At 40.6% G+C, this 13,122-nt stretch overlaps 1 protein-coding gene across 1 annotated transcript in view; it reads left to right on the forward strand.

Moving 5' to 3' along the window:
- LOC115041695 (arf-GAP with coiled-coil, ANK repeat and PH domain-containing protein 2) overlaps positions 1 to 13,122 on the forward strand; it is a 42,133-nt gene that overhangs the window by 1,208 nt on the left and 27,803 nt on the right. The window contains exons 2-3 of the mRNA XM_029499372.1: positions 11,049 to 11,106; positions 13,003 to 13,122. Of these exons, the coding sequence (XP_029355232.1) occupies positions 11,049 to 11,106; positions 13,003 to 13,122 (178 nt within the window). The remainder of the gene's footprint in view (positions 1 to 11,048; positions 11,107 to 13,002) is intronic.

Below are 13,122 nucleotides of genomic sequence, written 5' to 3' on the forward strand. Positions count from 1 at the left end.
ACCTCTGACATCATCACTCACAACCTCCTTTTTTTTTTCTTTCTTTTAATTTTCACCCAGCCCTTAAAATTGTGTGAAATGGGATGTTTGCTCTCAACTTCCTCCTCACCCAGTTTGGCTTTTTCAGAGATTTGATAAAGTGCCTCCTTCCTCCCTCCATCACCCCTCCTGCTCCCCCAACTGCAACATCCTCTCTCATAAAAATGAGGAACAGATGCTAGAAAAGTTGTTTGCAGAAGAACGGAGCAAATTTTTTTTTCTTTCATTTAACTGGAGCATTTCCTTTCGGATCACATTCAGGAGTTTGGATTAGAAAGGAAATCTTTCCAGTCAAGATGGCTTTGTTCAACATGGTGATGATGAATGTATTTGTGTGTTGGAGTTTGAGCGTCTCTGCCATTATAGTACTGTTACAAAATGGACAAATTTGATGCCACATCACCAGCTCCCATATTTCTTATAAATTTGGGAGCTGGTGATGATGTTCCTCACCATCACTGTGTGTGAGCGTTGAGTCACCAAGGAAAGTTTCAAGTCGTCTGCATCACTATCAAACAAAGCTAGGAAACTACTTAAGCTGAACCGCAGACAGAGGTTGTGGTGAACAGACAATTCCGATCTGCGACCGAAACCTTGTAACCTGTGACTCGGGGGACCATAAATAAAAACCATCTTCCTGCTGACTTCAAATGGTATCTCTTCCCTCTTGAAAGCCAATTGAGGTTCATTCTTGGTTTATAACAAAAAAATAGTAAATCAACTTTAGCCATCTCCAAAAGTTTTATTGATGCAGGTTATTTCTAATTAGAAATCAACTGAGCCCATTCGCAGATAAAACCAGATAGTTTAAGAAAAGTTAACCGACCTTATTCCACTGCCAGAAGTTGACCCCTGTTTCTCCCTTTTTTCTGAATGTGTCACATTTGATGTGACATATAATTCGTGTTTTGTAGCAAGCAATGTTGGTGATTGTGACCGTGTTACTGCAGTTGCTTTTTTAATTTATTTTGCTATTTTTGGCGTCTACACACTTCCACATTGTTGAAAAAAGAAGTGGCTGCTGGCTGAAACCCTTCACTGAAAAATGAACAGGTTTATATGAAGGACAATCAGAGGCAGAACTGATAGATAACATCATAGTTATCCAACTCTTGTCACCATGGGCCTGAATGCTGATTGGACTGGTTACCATTACCAAAGAGAGCCACATATTAGCAGGTCTTAGCTGGTTTTTGGACCAGGACAGGGGCTATAGATTGAACTCCCCTTCCTCTCAGTGACTATATAGTTGTATGTGTGTCTTAGTCGTATCACATCAAGAGGATCCTTAATCTGACTCAGTATTCCACCCAGCTTATGGTCCAGATAATTTCCTCTGCCTCAACTACTGCAGTCCTCTTCTGTCAGACCTTTCTTCTCCGTCCAGACTGTTCTGGTCTTTGGTTCTCTGTTTGTTCTGAAGTCTTTCAGAGCAGTGACGTCCCTATCGCTGTCTTCAATCAGCTCTTGAAAATTCATATTTTCACAGCGGACCTTCTCTCCTAAAACGCCATAACTCCACAAAACTATATCACTTAAACTTACACCAAAGCCTCCAACTGCCCTGAAAATGTCCTGATGTCCCTTCATTGTAAGTCGCTTTGAATAAAGGCGTCTGCCAAATGGCTGAATGTTACGTAATATAATTGTCTCCAAGAATTAGATTAATTAGACATCGCCTGAAGGCTGTGGTCACTTAATTCATATTTCTTGACCTTTGTGGGACTTTGATGCACCTGTTTTTGTGGAACAGCTGGACTTTCGACGTTCTTAGGAGGTTCTTGGTTCATAAAGTTTGTTGACCTCAAAAGTCCAGCATGCCTCCACCCATTAAACCCAGTAGATCACAAAGTCTGAACAGCAGTGACTCAGGTTCAAATCTAACCTGTGGCCTTTTGCTGCTCAGAGTGAAAGCAAAAAAAATAAAAAAGAAAAACGACACCAGAAACATTATGATGTTTTCATATTTCAACTTGTATTTCATTTCAACCTATGTCAAACTTAGTGTGGAAGTAAAGATGCATGTGAGGGAAATTTAAAAAGCTTTTTATTAGTGCCTTTTACAAAATAGTTGTTCATTAACTTCTTTGACAGGCAGTGAAACAAAATCTACCAATTACAAAAGCAGCCGCTGGTCTGGTGTGTGTCATATCTGAGAGTATGTTGAGCTCTTTGATTGCCACTTCCCATGACTCTCTTGAGTTTAGTGTCACGACTAAGCACGCGGCCCCAACTCTATCTGTATTTTTATTGACCTTTGCTCTTTGGGAGAGTTGACTGTCAATGTTTCCTTTCGGAGTGGAGTCCGAACCCTGAAGGGTTGGGACTGCACAGTTTTCCACTCCGGACCACCGTCCTTTCACTGTCGTTTTTCCAACCCTCCACTCAGAGAAGACGACAGAGCGGAGAGAATAGATGAAAACATGGAATACACACCAGCTCTCGCTCACTCAACATCTGTTTCCATTTTGGTGTTTGCTTTAAACTTTGTGCCAGAGAATATGGAGCCCCCAAATGTGGAGAGAGTTGTTTTCAAGTGGTAATTTGGCACATCCCACTGCTTTTTTTTTTTTTTTCCTTGTGCTTTCATCCTCATTTGAGTTGAGAAACTGTCTTTGGTCATAAACTATGCTCTCTGAGATACTCTAGTGCAAAAATGATGGATTTTTGGCAGTAAACCCGTAGTAGCCTAGTTTTCCACAGGAGAGTAGACATTAGACTCGAGCTCGAGAGCTTTTCTGGCTTTTCTTCAACTATGAGAGTTGAAAATTCCCTGAGGAGGACTGCTGACTTTTTTTCCCCCACATGTATAAGAACAAATTTCAATATGCCTTTCTATCCTGCGAGACTTCGGTGTTGGCTAATGTATGCGTTGTATTTGTCATATTAAATTAGCAGCGCCGTGTTTGTGTTGGTGGTTTAGACATATTAAGCCCATGGAGTTGAACTTGTTTTCACAAATTACTTTGTGGGGAGAGAGCTGAGTTTATAATGTTGACAGAATAAAGACAGAAAGACGTGGACATCATTACTGCTCCAAAGAATGAACTCCTGATCAGATAAAGATAGAAACTTTAAACACATGAGAGGAACTTTTCCTTAGTGATTATCTGTTAAAAAAAAAAAAAAGAGGATTTTACTGTCCTTTTTAGAGTTTTCTGATAACATTATAAAGAAGAACCCAAAAAACCCTCAATGTGGGTTTAAATGGTTAAGAGCTGTGAAAAGAAAGACCATTTGTTTGGCTTAATTTCTGTTCAATTAAACAAAAGTCTGACCATCCGTGCATATTGTTACTCGGTTCTACACAGGTTGTGCAAGAAACTGCAACACAGAGATAAAAAACAAACAGCCAGAAAGTGAGAGTTTTTATACCAATTTGTGTTGTGAGTGGATTTCTGCAATCAGCATATCTTAATTTAATGTCTTAATTGTTATGACATGATTGCTGTCGCCTGATTGGTTTTCCTGATTGTAACTTGGCTGAGCGCCACGGTGTGAAATCCTCGGTGGAAATGGGTCATAGTTTCCCCACGAGTCACTGTCAGCAGCCGTAGAGCCAGCAGACCAGCGACAGCCTCGTACACAGCCCTGGGTCTGATGAGGCGATACATGCCCATTACTTTCCCCTGGGAATCCTTCTCAAGGCTTGTTAGCATGCTGGGGTTGTTGCAGTTGGATTTAATTGCGCTGCAGTCAATTTCCTTTTTAATAGTTATTAATCAGGGAGGCGTACAGCTAATGAAATGTAAGGACTGACACTGCTCCGTTTGTAGTGCTGCTGTGGGACCGTTCTGTTTCAAATAGGAGAGGGCAGCACAGTTAATAAGCTAATAGGACGTGCGTTCATTTTATCAAGGCTAATTGCTGCTCAAGTTGTCATGTGGAGCTTATTTAGAGTAGAAACATGTTAAGAATCTATCGATGGGCTTCTCAAATATGAGAAATCAGCTTTTTTTCTATTTGATAGTCTTGCAAATTGAATATTTTTAGATTTTAAATAGTAAAGTTCTTTGAACATAACCTCTTGGGAGTTTTCACCAATCTCTGTATGATGATCTTTAGTAAAATGATAAATAATTTAATTGAGGAAGTATATGGTAAATGACTGATTTTGTCCTGTTCCAACGTGATGCTGCAGCCTCAGTGCTTTTCCTTCCCACGGCTTCTGTATGATCTACACTAAAAGTGAAGTTGGCCTCATTCATTCATTGAAACTTTCCCAAAGCTTGTGTCAGTGTTTATCTTTAGGTAATGACCTCATGTTGTTGCTGCTGTTGAAGCTCATGTGTCTAATGGCGGGTTTTTACCACAGCAGGACCTCCCACTCTCCTTCCCCATCACGACTGCTCTCTAACAATTACAGGATCTACGTCACAGCGCTGAAGCTCCATTCTTTATATTTCCATCCAACGTCTTCAGTTGTTTTACACCACCACCTCCGTCATTTCACTTCACTGGGAAACTTTAATCTCCTAATGCTCTGATGTAATGACATTAGACTGTATGCGATAGATATTTAGGCTCAAAAGCACAGGAAGGAAGAACAGAACAGACATAAAAAAAAAAAAAAAACATGTGGCTTTGTTTCTTCCACAAACAGGAAGAATAATAAAATACCCATTCTTCCAACCAAAGTCCCTCCATCCCTGTGAGCTGCTCTATATGCCACTGGACCAAATCCAATTAGAAAGCATCAAAGAAAAATTGTGAAGAATAAACCTTTTTGACTGTCATGTCTAAATCAGATTAGTGACAGCTGTTTCATAGTAATCCGGCTTTGGCATAAGTTGGTTTGAAGCTGCTGTTTAGAACTGGGGCAAAAAAAAAAGATTGTGATTGATTAGCATGATGTGATTAATCTTGACACTGAACTATTGATATCATTTTTTTATTTTTCCTACAGCAGAGCAAATTTGCATTATAATCCATCTTGAATACTGATATACAAAAGTCTGCATGGTTTCCATTTTTATAATGCACACACTCACTGTGATGCAACAATATTCAGTTAAAAAAAGACAAACAAGTTCGTCTTTCTCATCTGCTAATTAATTAATTCACTCATCATCACAGCTTTATATGTCAGCAGCTCTGATAGTGATAACAGCCAATCCTTAAAGTGCAGGAGGTCCTCCAGTGAGGAGGGAAGAGAAAATGCATGAGGAGCAGGTGGCGTTTGAGTGTTATCTTATGTCTGTGAAGTGCTCTGGTGGCCACAGAAGACTCCATTGTGTTGGCAGCATGAATGAAAAACGTGCAGAAGCGCTGCAGCGTGCACAGAGCTGACTGGACTGCTGCCAACACCCACACAGTGGCAGAGAGGTCGCTCTGTGTTTTGGATGATGGTTGGTGAGTCACTGCGGAAGAATTAGGAGTCCTCGTTTTTAAAGATGGCATCGCCGTGTAGTCAGGGATCTGACTAACAGGTGGGTGTCCGTTTCTGCTGTTAATGATGGGTGAAAGAATTTTAGTCGCCCACCCTGACATTAAAACTTTATGTGGATGTTTACTCCAAATTACTACAAAAACACAAGAACACAGATTTGAATGGAAACCCTGCTGGTCAAGACAAAATAAAGTAAAACTAAATTATGGAAGTGGATTCGTTCTGATATTAATTGCATGAACATGAACAGATCGACAATCCAGAAATAGAAACAAAAAACGGTGGATTTAAGTTTTGACACAAAACTCTTCTCTCGTGTCTCGGCCACTTTTGCAAAGGATGTGATTGTATATTTCTGACTGCTTATCGAAGCACATAAAGAAAATGCAAGGTTTGACATTGATTCACAACATATTATCAGGAGATCATCACAAATCAATTGATCTATTCAGATTTCTTACAAATGACTTTTGAATCACTCATTTCAAACATATTTGCTAATTGGACCTACTGTAATTGGAGAATTAGCTGTTGTTATTCCCAAAGCAGAATCCAAAAATCTTTAAGATGCAAATGAGTTAAAATAAGTTTGAGTGAAAAACGAAACAATCCAAGCAGATGTCTGACAAAGGTTCAGTCTCATGGGCCTCTGTCAGACTGTGTCCTTTACGTGATCTTGGTCAACCTACAGAGAACCAGGACCCGGACGTTCCCTCAGTGATGCTGAATTAGCTTCTTTCTCACTGATGTGGTTTACAAGGCTGGCTTTTTTCCTCTCTTCTTCATGGGCTATAGTCTGGTTCATACCACACGTCTCTCTTTATTTAGGACCAGCTTCACCCTCACACCCAAACAGCACTCAGGCCAGGATGTCTTAGTAGCCAGATTTATACGGTTTTCATGGAGTGAAAAAGCTGGTAATCACATGTTGCTGTTTCCTTTTGCTTTTTTGTTGGAGTTCACTCCGGCCAGCTCAGAGGCCAACAAATGAGGTGGATATAGTTTGTCTGTCTCGCATTTACTACTTTCTTTGTCAGCTGCTTTAAGAGCAGCTGGAACAGGATGAATTCAGAAAGCAGGATTTAATGACGTTGGGAGCTGACGTGGTAAAATGGTTTAAATGGTGATTGTAATAATCATTAGGTACCTATTTGGAGAAGCGGAGAGTTCTCCACATTCCTCTCTCCAGCTCCTCCTGGGGGATCCTAAGACACTCCCAGGCCAGACAGGATATGTATTTCTGTAAATGCAGGTTGGCTGAATGTTTTTGTTCTGGTTTTCAGTTGTGTGGAACATTCAGATAATCTAACTGTCAGAGAGCATGAAAGTGATTTAACACACTCTTCAAATGAAAGAAATGTAATTGACTAGACCTTATCTTTCAGTTCATAGGTAAAATGTTTTGAACTTGATCACTGAGCCTTCTTGTTTAGTCTGCACAAACTAACATGAGACTAATTCTGCCAAATATGTTAAGTGCTCTTAGAGCTGAACCGCCACCCCCCATCTAAACAAGTTTCCTAATAAATACTAAACTTTAATAGAACAAACTGGCACCAATTTAATTTTAGGTATTTATTTTCTGTGACTTAAAAACGCCAAACCCCTGATCTAAGGGTAGGACCAACAACAGCTGGACTTTGTGCTGCAAAACAAACACAGCGGAATGAAGTCATGACCAAAGGAGAGGATGAGGGTGGAAATGGGGTCAAAAGCATCAACAAAGAGCCTGGTTCCCTTTCACAGATGTTAACTGGTCAAAAGCTAAAGAGCATGTCACAAACCCTGTTTGTCTTTGTAAGTTGCAACAGGCGAAGTTCATTTCTTTCATGGCTGCTCTGCTGAGAGGCTCCAGTGTGACTTCAGGAGTTTTTGGTTTTTGTATTTTTTTTTTTTTTTTTTTTTTTTTTTTTGTTTGTTTATATTCTGTCCATCTCAATGAGTACAAGCCCCAGTATACAACCAGAAGGAGGAACTAAAGCCTTTCTGGAGCAGCAGGCCCATGTATTAGCCCCTGCAGTGTTCCCAGGTTCCAGGTCTACCCTGGGGTTTCCCCCCAGTTGGACAGGCCTGGAAAGCGTCCTGTCATTGTGAAGGAGAAGCTCTTTGATTATACTATGATTATTATTTTTATTTTTTTTAAATATTGTGCTGCCCTAGTATTTATTAGACCTTAAGGCTGCCAAGTTTCAAGGCTCCATTCCTCCAGTCAGTGACAAAACACCTGAGATTAAAGGGAGTCCAAAGTGGTGTATTATGACTGCTGTTTGGTCTGATGGTCCACTGTGTTCAGTGTGATGAGATTGTCCAGTGATTAGATCTTAGATCTCCACACAAACCCGTCGCTGCCGCTTCCTGTCAGCGAACAGGAGACAGTTTTCTTGTGTTTGGAAGAATACCTGCATCATCTGGACTCTGGTTCTGTCATCCTGCCTGTTTTCACAGTATGTGGGCTTTTAAGACTCGTTGGTTTATGGACACCACATCCATTATATTGAGAATGTGGAAGTGTGTGTGTGTGTGAGTGTACTCTCTTTGTATGGTTTAGAGCAGGCTTACAAAAAAGGGGGTTCTTAAACTTTTGTAAATGCAGAATGGCTGAATATTTTTGTTCTGGTTTTCAGATGTGTGGAACATTCAGATAATCTAACTGTCAGGGAGCATGAAAGTGATTTATCACACTCTTCAACAAAAAAAATGTAATGTAATAAACTTTACCTTCAGATGCTTCATCTTTATCTTATGCTCAAATCTATATAACAAAGCATTTGTCTACTTAGAAACTGACAACAAAAGGGCTACACTCTTTCTGTATCATGTTTCAGAATTTGACATAAAGAGCTTTAAACAGTTTTAATCTCACTGTTTGCTGGGACAATGTGATTTCCTTGCACATTAACTCCTTATGTAATGACTGAAGGACCTTGGTGTGTAAATACTGAAGCGATTGTCCCCTCGTCTGACCTCCAGGGTCCCAGCAAGCTCAGTTAGTAGTTGAATTTTTTAATCTAAAGAGTGAAGATAAACAGTGAGCAGATTGGACCCATATAAAGAAACACCGGTTCCAGAACACAAGATGCAGTTTTCACACAACACATGTTATGCAAGATTTTTCTAAATAAATGAAACGGAATATGGGAATTGTGACATCAGATGGGGAGTATCTGTGAATGCCACAACCCCGCCAGAAACTTTGGGCTGCCGTTCAAGAACCATCTGTGAAGACAGCTTGGTACGGGCCAGTGTTGGAATCAAACTAAATTGAATCCTGCCAGCGGTTCTCTGAAGTTCCTTCCAATTGTCGTCCTTTGTGTTTTTGCCTTGTATAACTGCCATTTTTGCACCACCACATATATTTCTGTGAAAAAGGGTTTGTGTGTTTTACAAGTCTGCCTCGCTTGTTCTCTTCCTTTCTCTACATCTTCTCCTCATTATCTAGACTCAGGCAGTCTGGACATGCTCCAAGGTCAGAGCTGTGAGGCAATGGCCCAGTTTTTCATTTTTCCTGGGCCCCTCCTTCTCTTATCCTCCGTCAGCACTTTCACAAGTTCACTCCGCAGACTCAGATTGCAAGAATAGAGGGAAATAGTCGTGTTCATGTGGCTGCTTTAAGAGCCTGAGAGTGACCGACTTGACAAAGGATTAAGAGTTCAGTTTCCAAGGTTTCTAAACTGTAATTTTTTCCAGAATATCAAGTCTGAATGTGACCTTTTTAATGCCACCTTGTGTTTTATCCACCTGATTAAGCACTTTCACATGTGAGAGTTGCAACCACAGCAGGTGTTCTGCTTTCTGCCCCCAAGCAGCTGCGCTAAAGCAGGTTTGGTCAGGTGCTTTTATCGAGAGAAGGTAGATGGGTGTGTCTGAGTGTAAGAGAAACACCACCAAAGACCACAGTTCTGCTGACAGCATGCGTTTTGAAGACTAAAGCCTTTGTGGGGCAGCAGGCCCCGGATTAGTCTTCCCTTGAAGATTTAGGGGAAACAGTTAGCCCATCCACTGGCATCACTGTTACAAATGGAAATGTTGCAAGCTACATAGTTTTGAGGGCTTTAATTCATTCAACAGCAGGTCAGGAGCAGTTATTGGCAACCGCTTAATATCACATTGTAGATCTAAGTTTGGACAGTTAGCCGTCTCCATAAAGGGCAGTGAACTGTGGAAAGTATCAGCAGCTGAAATGAAAGTGACTCCAAATATAAATCCTTTTACAAGCCACCAACTCTCCACCCATTTCAAGGTAGCTGTATCTGATGTCACCCCCAGCTCTTAGACTATTCATAAATTTGGCTGCAAACTGGTGTTTACTGTTTTTTTCAAAGGAATCTCCATGTCTATGTGGGTTCTTCATCCCAGCTAACTCAATCAGACTCTTGTTTACCCTGACAGTAACCAGATGTTGGCAGCTGTCAGATGCCAAGAGGAAGAGCAAACAGCTGGAGGGGGTTTGACTCCTCCCTGGGTGTCTGCCTTAATCCCTTTCCTTTGTGCTGACACACAACACGCTGTCAAACTTGCAGTGCCTCCTTAAACTGAAGATCTTCAACAACATAACAAGCTTTAAACATTGAGCACAACTATGAAGGAACAGAGAGCTCCAGCTGCAGCAGTAGATCTGAACCTTCCCACCGCTTTTATTGTGTGAACTAACTTTCTGATGAGCTGCTTTTTAACTGTGTAACATCATCTGAAAGTCCCCGAGGACCCGAATCACACAAGCTTTTCTCTGCTCAAGTCTTCTTCAACTCCTTCGAGGCAGTATCAGGCAGTTTTTGTTTTTTGTTTTTTCAATCAGCCGCTCATCTACCATTCCTAAATTGAAGTCACATATTTAATGGTATCATTTATCACAAAGAAGAACAGACATTAGTCCACCAGGCCCCATGCTGGGATGTGGCGTTTCAGATTCTTCCTCCCCTCTGGTGGCACCGTGAAGCTCGTAGGCTGCTGCTCCTGTGGAGAACCGAGCTGTGCTTTGTCACATTTTAAAGGGCGCTGCGCCAGACCCAGCTCCAGCCCTGTGGCATTACCCAAAATGGCAGCTCTCGGTTTGGCTGCCTCTGATGGAGAGTGTGGCGGCGTGGGCTTTTGTCGTTACTTCACAAGTACATACAGTCATGTACATTACAGTTTTAGTTTTGAGAGGCTGTAATTGCATGATATGGACATGTTGGTGAAACTGAATTGAGACGTTTAACTTGAAGTACATCCTTTATTTATAAGACCCAATAGTCAAGCAAAGATTTTTCTCACCATTATGGTTTAACGAAAGCGATTCAAGGACAATGATTTACTGAGTGGGTTTCAACTTTTTTATCTCAGGCCAAGGTCCCATCCTTCCACCAAACATCCATATTTCTGCAGATACACAAACAAACAAAATACCCAACGGAGAGGCAAGCTTATTAATGTACTAAGATTCAAAGTGCTTTAATAAAAACAGAACTAAATAAAATGTAAATTTCACAGTTTAAAAAGAAGTGTTGCAATCATAAAAGTGTAGACAAGATTTAAATGGTGTTATGTGTGTCACATATTGGTTTTTGTGTATGACGGTCTCAGTGTCAGTGAAGTTAATCTCACTCAGCCATGATTACTCTTTTTTTTTCTACCCCCACAGAGCGACCATAGAGGAAGTAGAGGGGGATGTGTGTGAGCTGGAGTCCAAGCTCGACAAAGTGAGTACCACCCTTGAAAAACATTGCTTAATTGTTCATTTGTTCTCCTGTGTGAGCTGGTGGCTGCAGAGGCCGTCCAGTCAGTGGAAAGTTGCAGGTTTGTACGTGGCCTTCGTCCCTGTTATGTCTCCCAGCAGACTGTCTTTGAGACTCGAATATAGAAACTGTCCATCTGGCTCACACTTTGATCAAATATGTGGGTGTGACTGTGTTTCAGAAATATATGAAGAAATATCCGGCACTGATGTTGGACAATGCAAAACCCCCATGACTCACTACGGTTGATCTCCGATCTATCTGTTGCCAACATGCTGGGTGATAAACCAGCCAGCGGTTGGTTGTTTTTGCGCCTGTTTATTCCATCTGAAAATCAGAACCAATGAATATCACACACAAGTTTGAGAATGTTCATCCTAAAAAAAGGATTACAGTAAAATAAACTGCATGTTGACTCAGCTATCCCATAACACTTTTTTCCTTTTTTTGTGGCGTTAAATGTTTGACTTTAGGGTTTATTTCCTGTATTTGGTTGAGATTACATTCCCTCTGAAACTGCGCTGCTTTGCAGTTCATCTTACCAAGCAGGATTTACTCAACACTGACGTGCTCTGACAATAAGTATTCTTTCTAACAATCAGAGTTCACCAGCTGAGGTTGAGGCTTTGAGATCTGGGTTCATCGTTCCTGGACTTACAGTTGAAATCCCCACCTCCCTTTTATTGTGTGTTAGCGTGAGATTGTATTTGTGTTGATGGGTGGAGTCGAGAAACCAGAGTTCAACTGTTTCTTTGAGCTAAAACCTGACGCACACACACCCATGCAGAATCAAGAGTTAACACATTTGAGCAGTTTTTAACTGTGTAAGTGGATACACGGCTGAGCTACAAATGAGAAATTATCAACTAATCAAACAGGTTAAATGACAAAAATACAATTAAGCATATTTTAAAATATTATTGAGTATTGGTGCTGTGGAGAAACCACATATCACAAAGGCCTCTATCCAAGAACCATTATAGCCTTTATTATTCTTATATATTTCATTTTGTTGTTTCATTATATATTTTGTCTTCTCCTTTTTTGCTTTATTGCTCCCTGTGATTATGTAAATGATAATAACAACCTCATTTATATTGCACTTTTCTTAAAAATGTTCATTCATCGAAAGCTAAAACACAAATTAGAGGAAGATACAGCGTTACATCTGGATCTGAGTTGGGTGGTGAGACAGTTCAGTTCAGGCCTCGTGTGTATTTATATATATATATTATTTTATATCTGCTTTCATTCAGGTGTTAAAGCACTTTCCGACTATAAGTCAATGTGGTGTCCCAGCAACACTGTATAACCAAAACAAAAATACATATCGAGGTATGGATCATCATTCATTTGTCTCATGTATAATAACTGGTTATATAACAGATTAACATTTGATGAGTCACTTACAGTTACCTTTTACCTTTGAAACCTCATTCTAGGCTAATTTTATCAAACATTACTGAATATTTATTTTGTCAGGCTGTATGTGCAAATTAAATGTTGATCAGTTCAGGAAACTGCTCATAATGAGCATATTTAGTGGAGTTGTTCAGCTGCTTGGCCTGAAGAAGCAGATTGAGGCTGTGTCATCTCCTGTGTGGGAGTGGATGGAGAACGGCCAGAGTTTGTTGTGAGTTTATGTAACCTGGAATTATCACTGCCCCCAATGAGTCAGGAAGGACAGAAGTGCCTGTTGTTAATTACCAAGAAACTGCTTAAACTTATTTTGTCACTGGCATCTTACGCTCTGCAACAATGAAGAAATTCCCCCAAACTCTGTGTAGCTTCTGTTAAAATCCTCACTTCTCCTCATCTCACTCGCACATCTTCCACTCTTTTCTTTCTCTTTCTCTCTAGCTGGTGAAGTTGTGTATTGGGATGATTGATGCTGGAAAAGCCTACAATGCAGCCAATAAGCAGTTTGTTAATGGGATCCGGGAGCTGGCCCAACAGTCCACCAGAGATGAGGTCATCGAG

The sequence above is a fragment of the Echeneis naucrates genome, chromosome 4 (genome assembly GCF_900963305.1).
Source record: "Echeneis naucrates chromosome 4, fEcheNa1.1, whole genome shotgun sequence".
NCBI lineage: Eukaryota > Metazoa > Chordata > Actinopteri > Carangiformes > Echeneidae > Echeneis > Echeneis naucrates.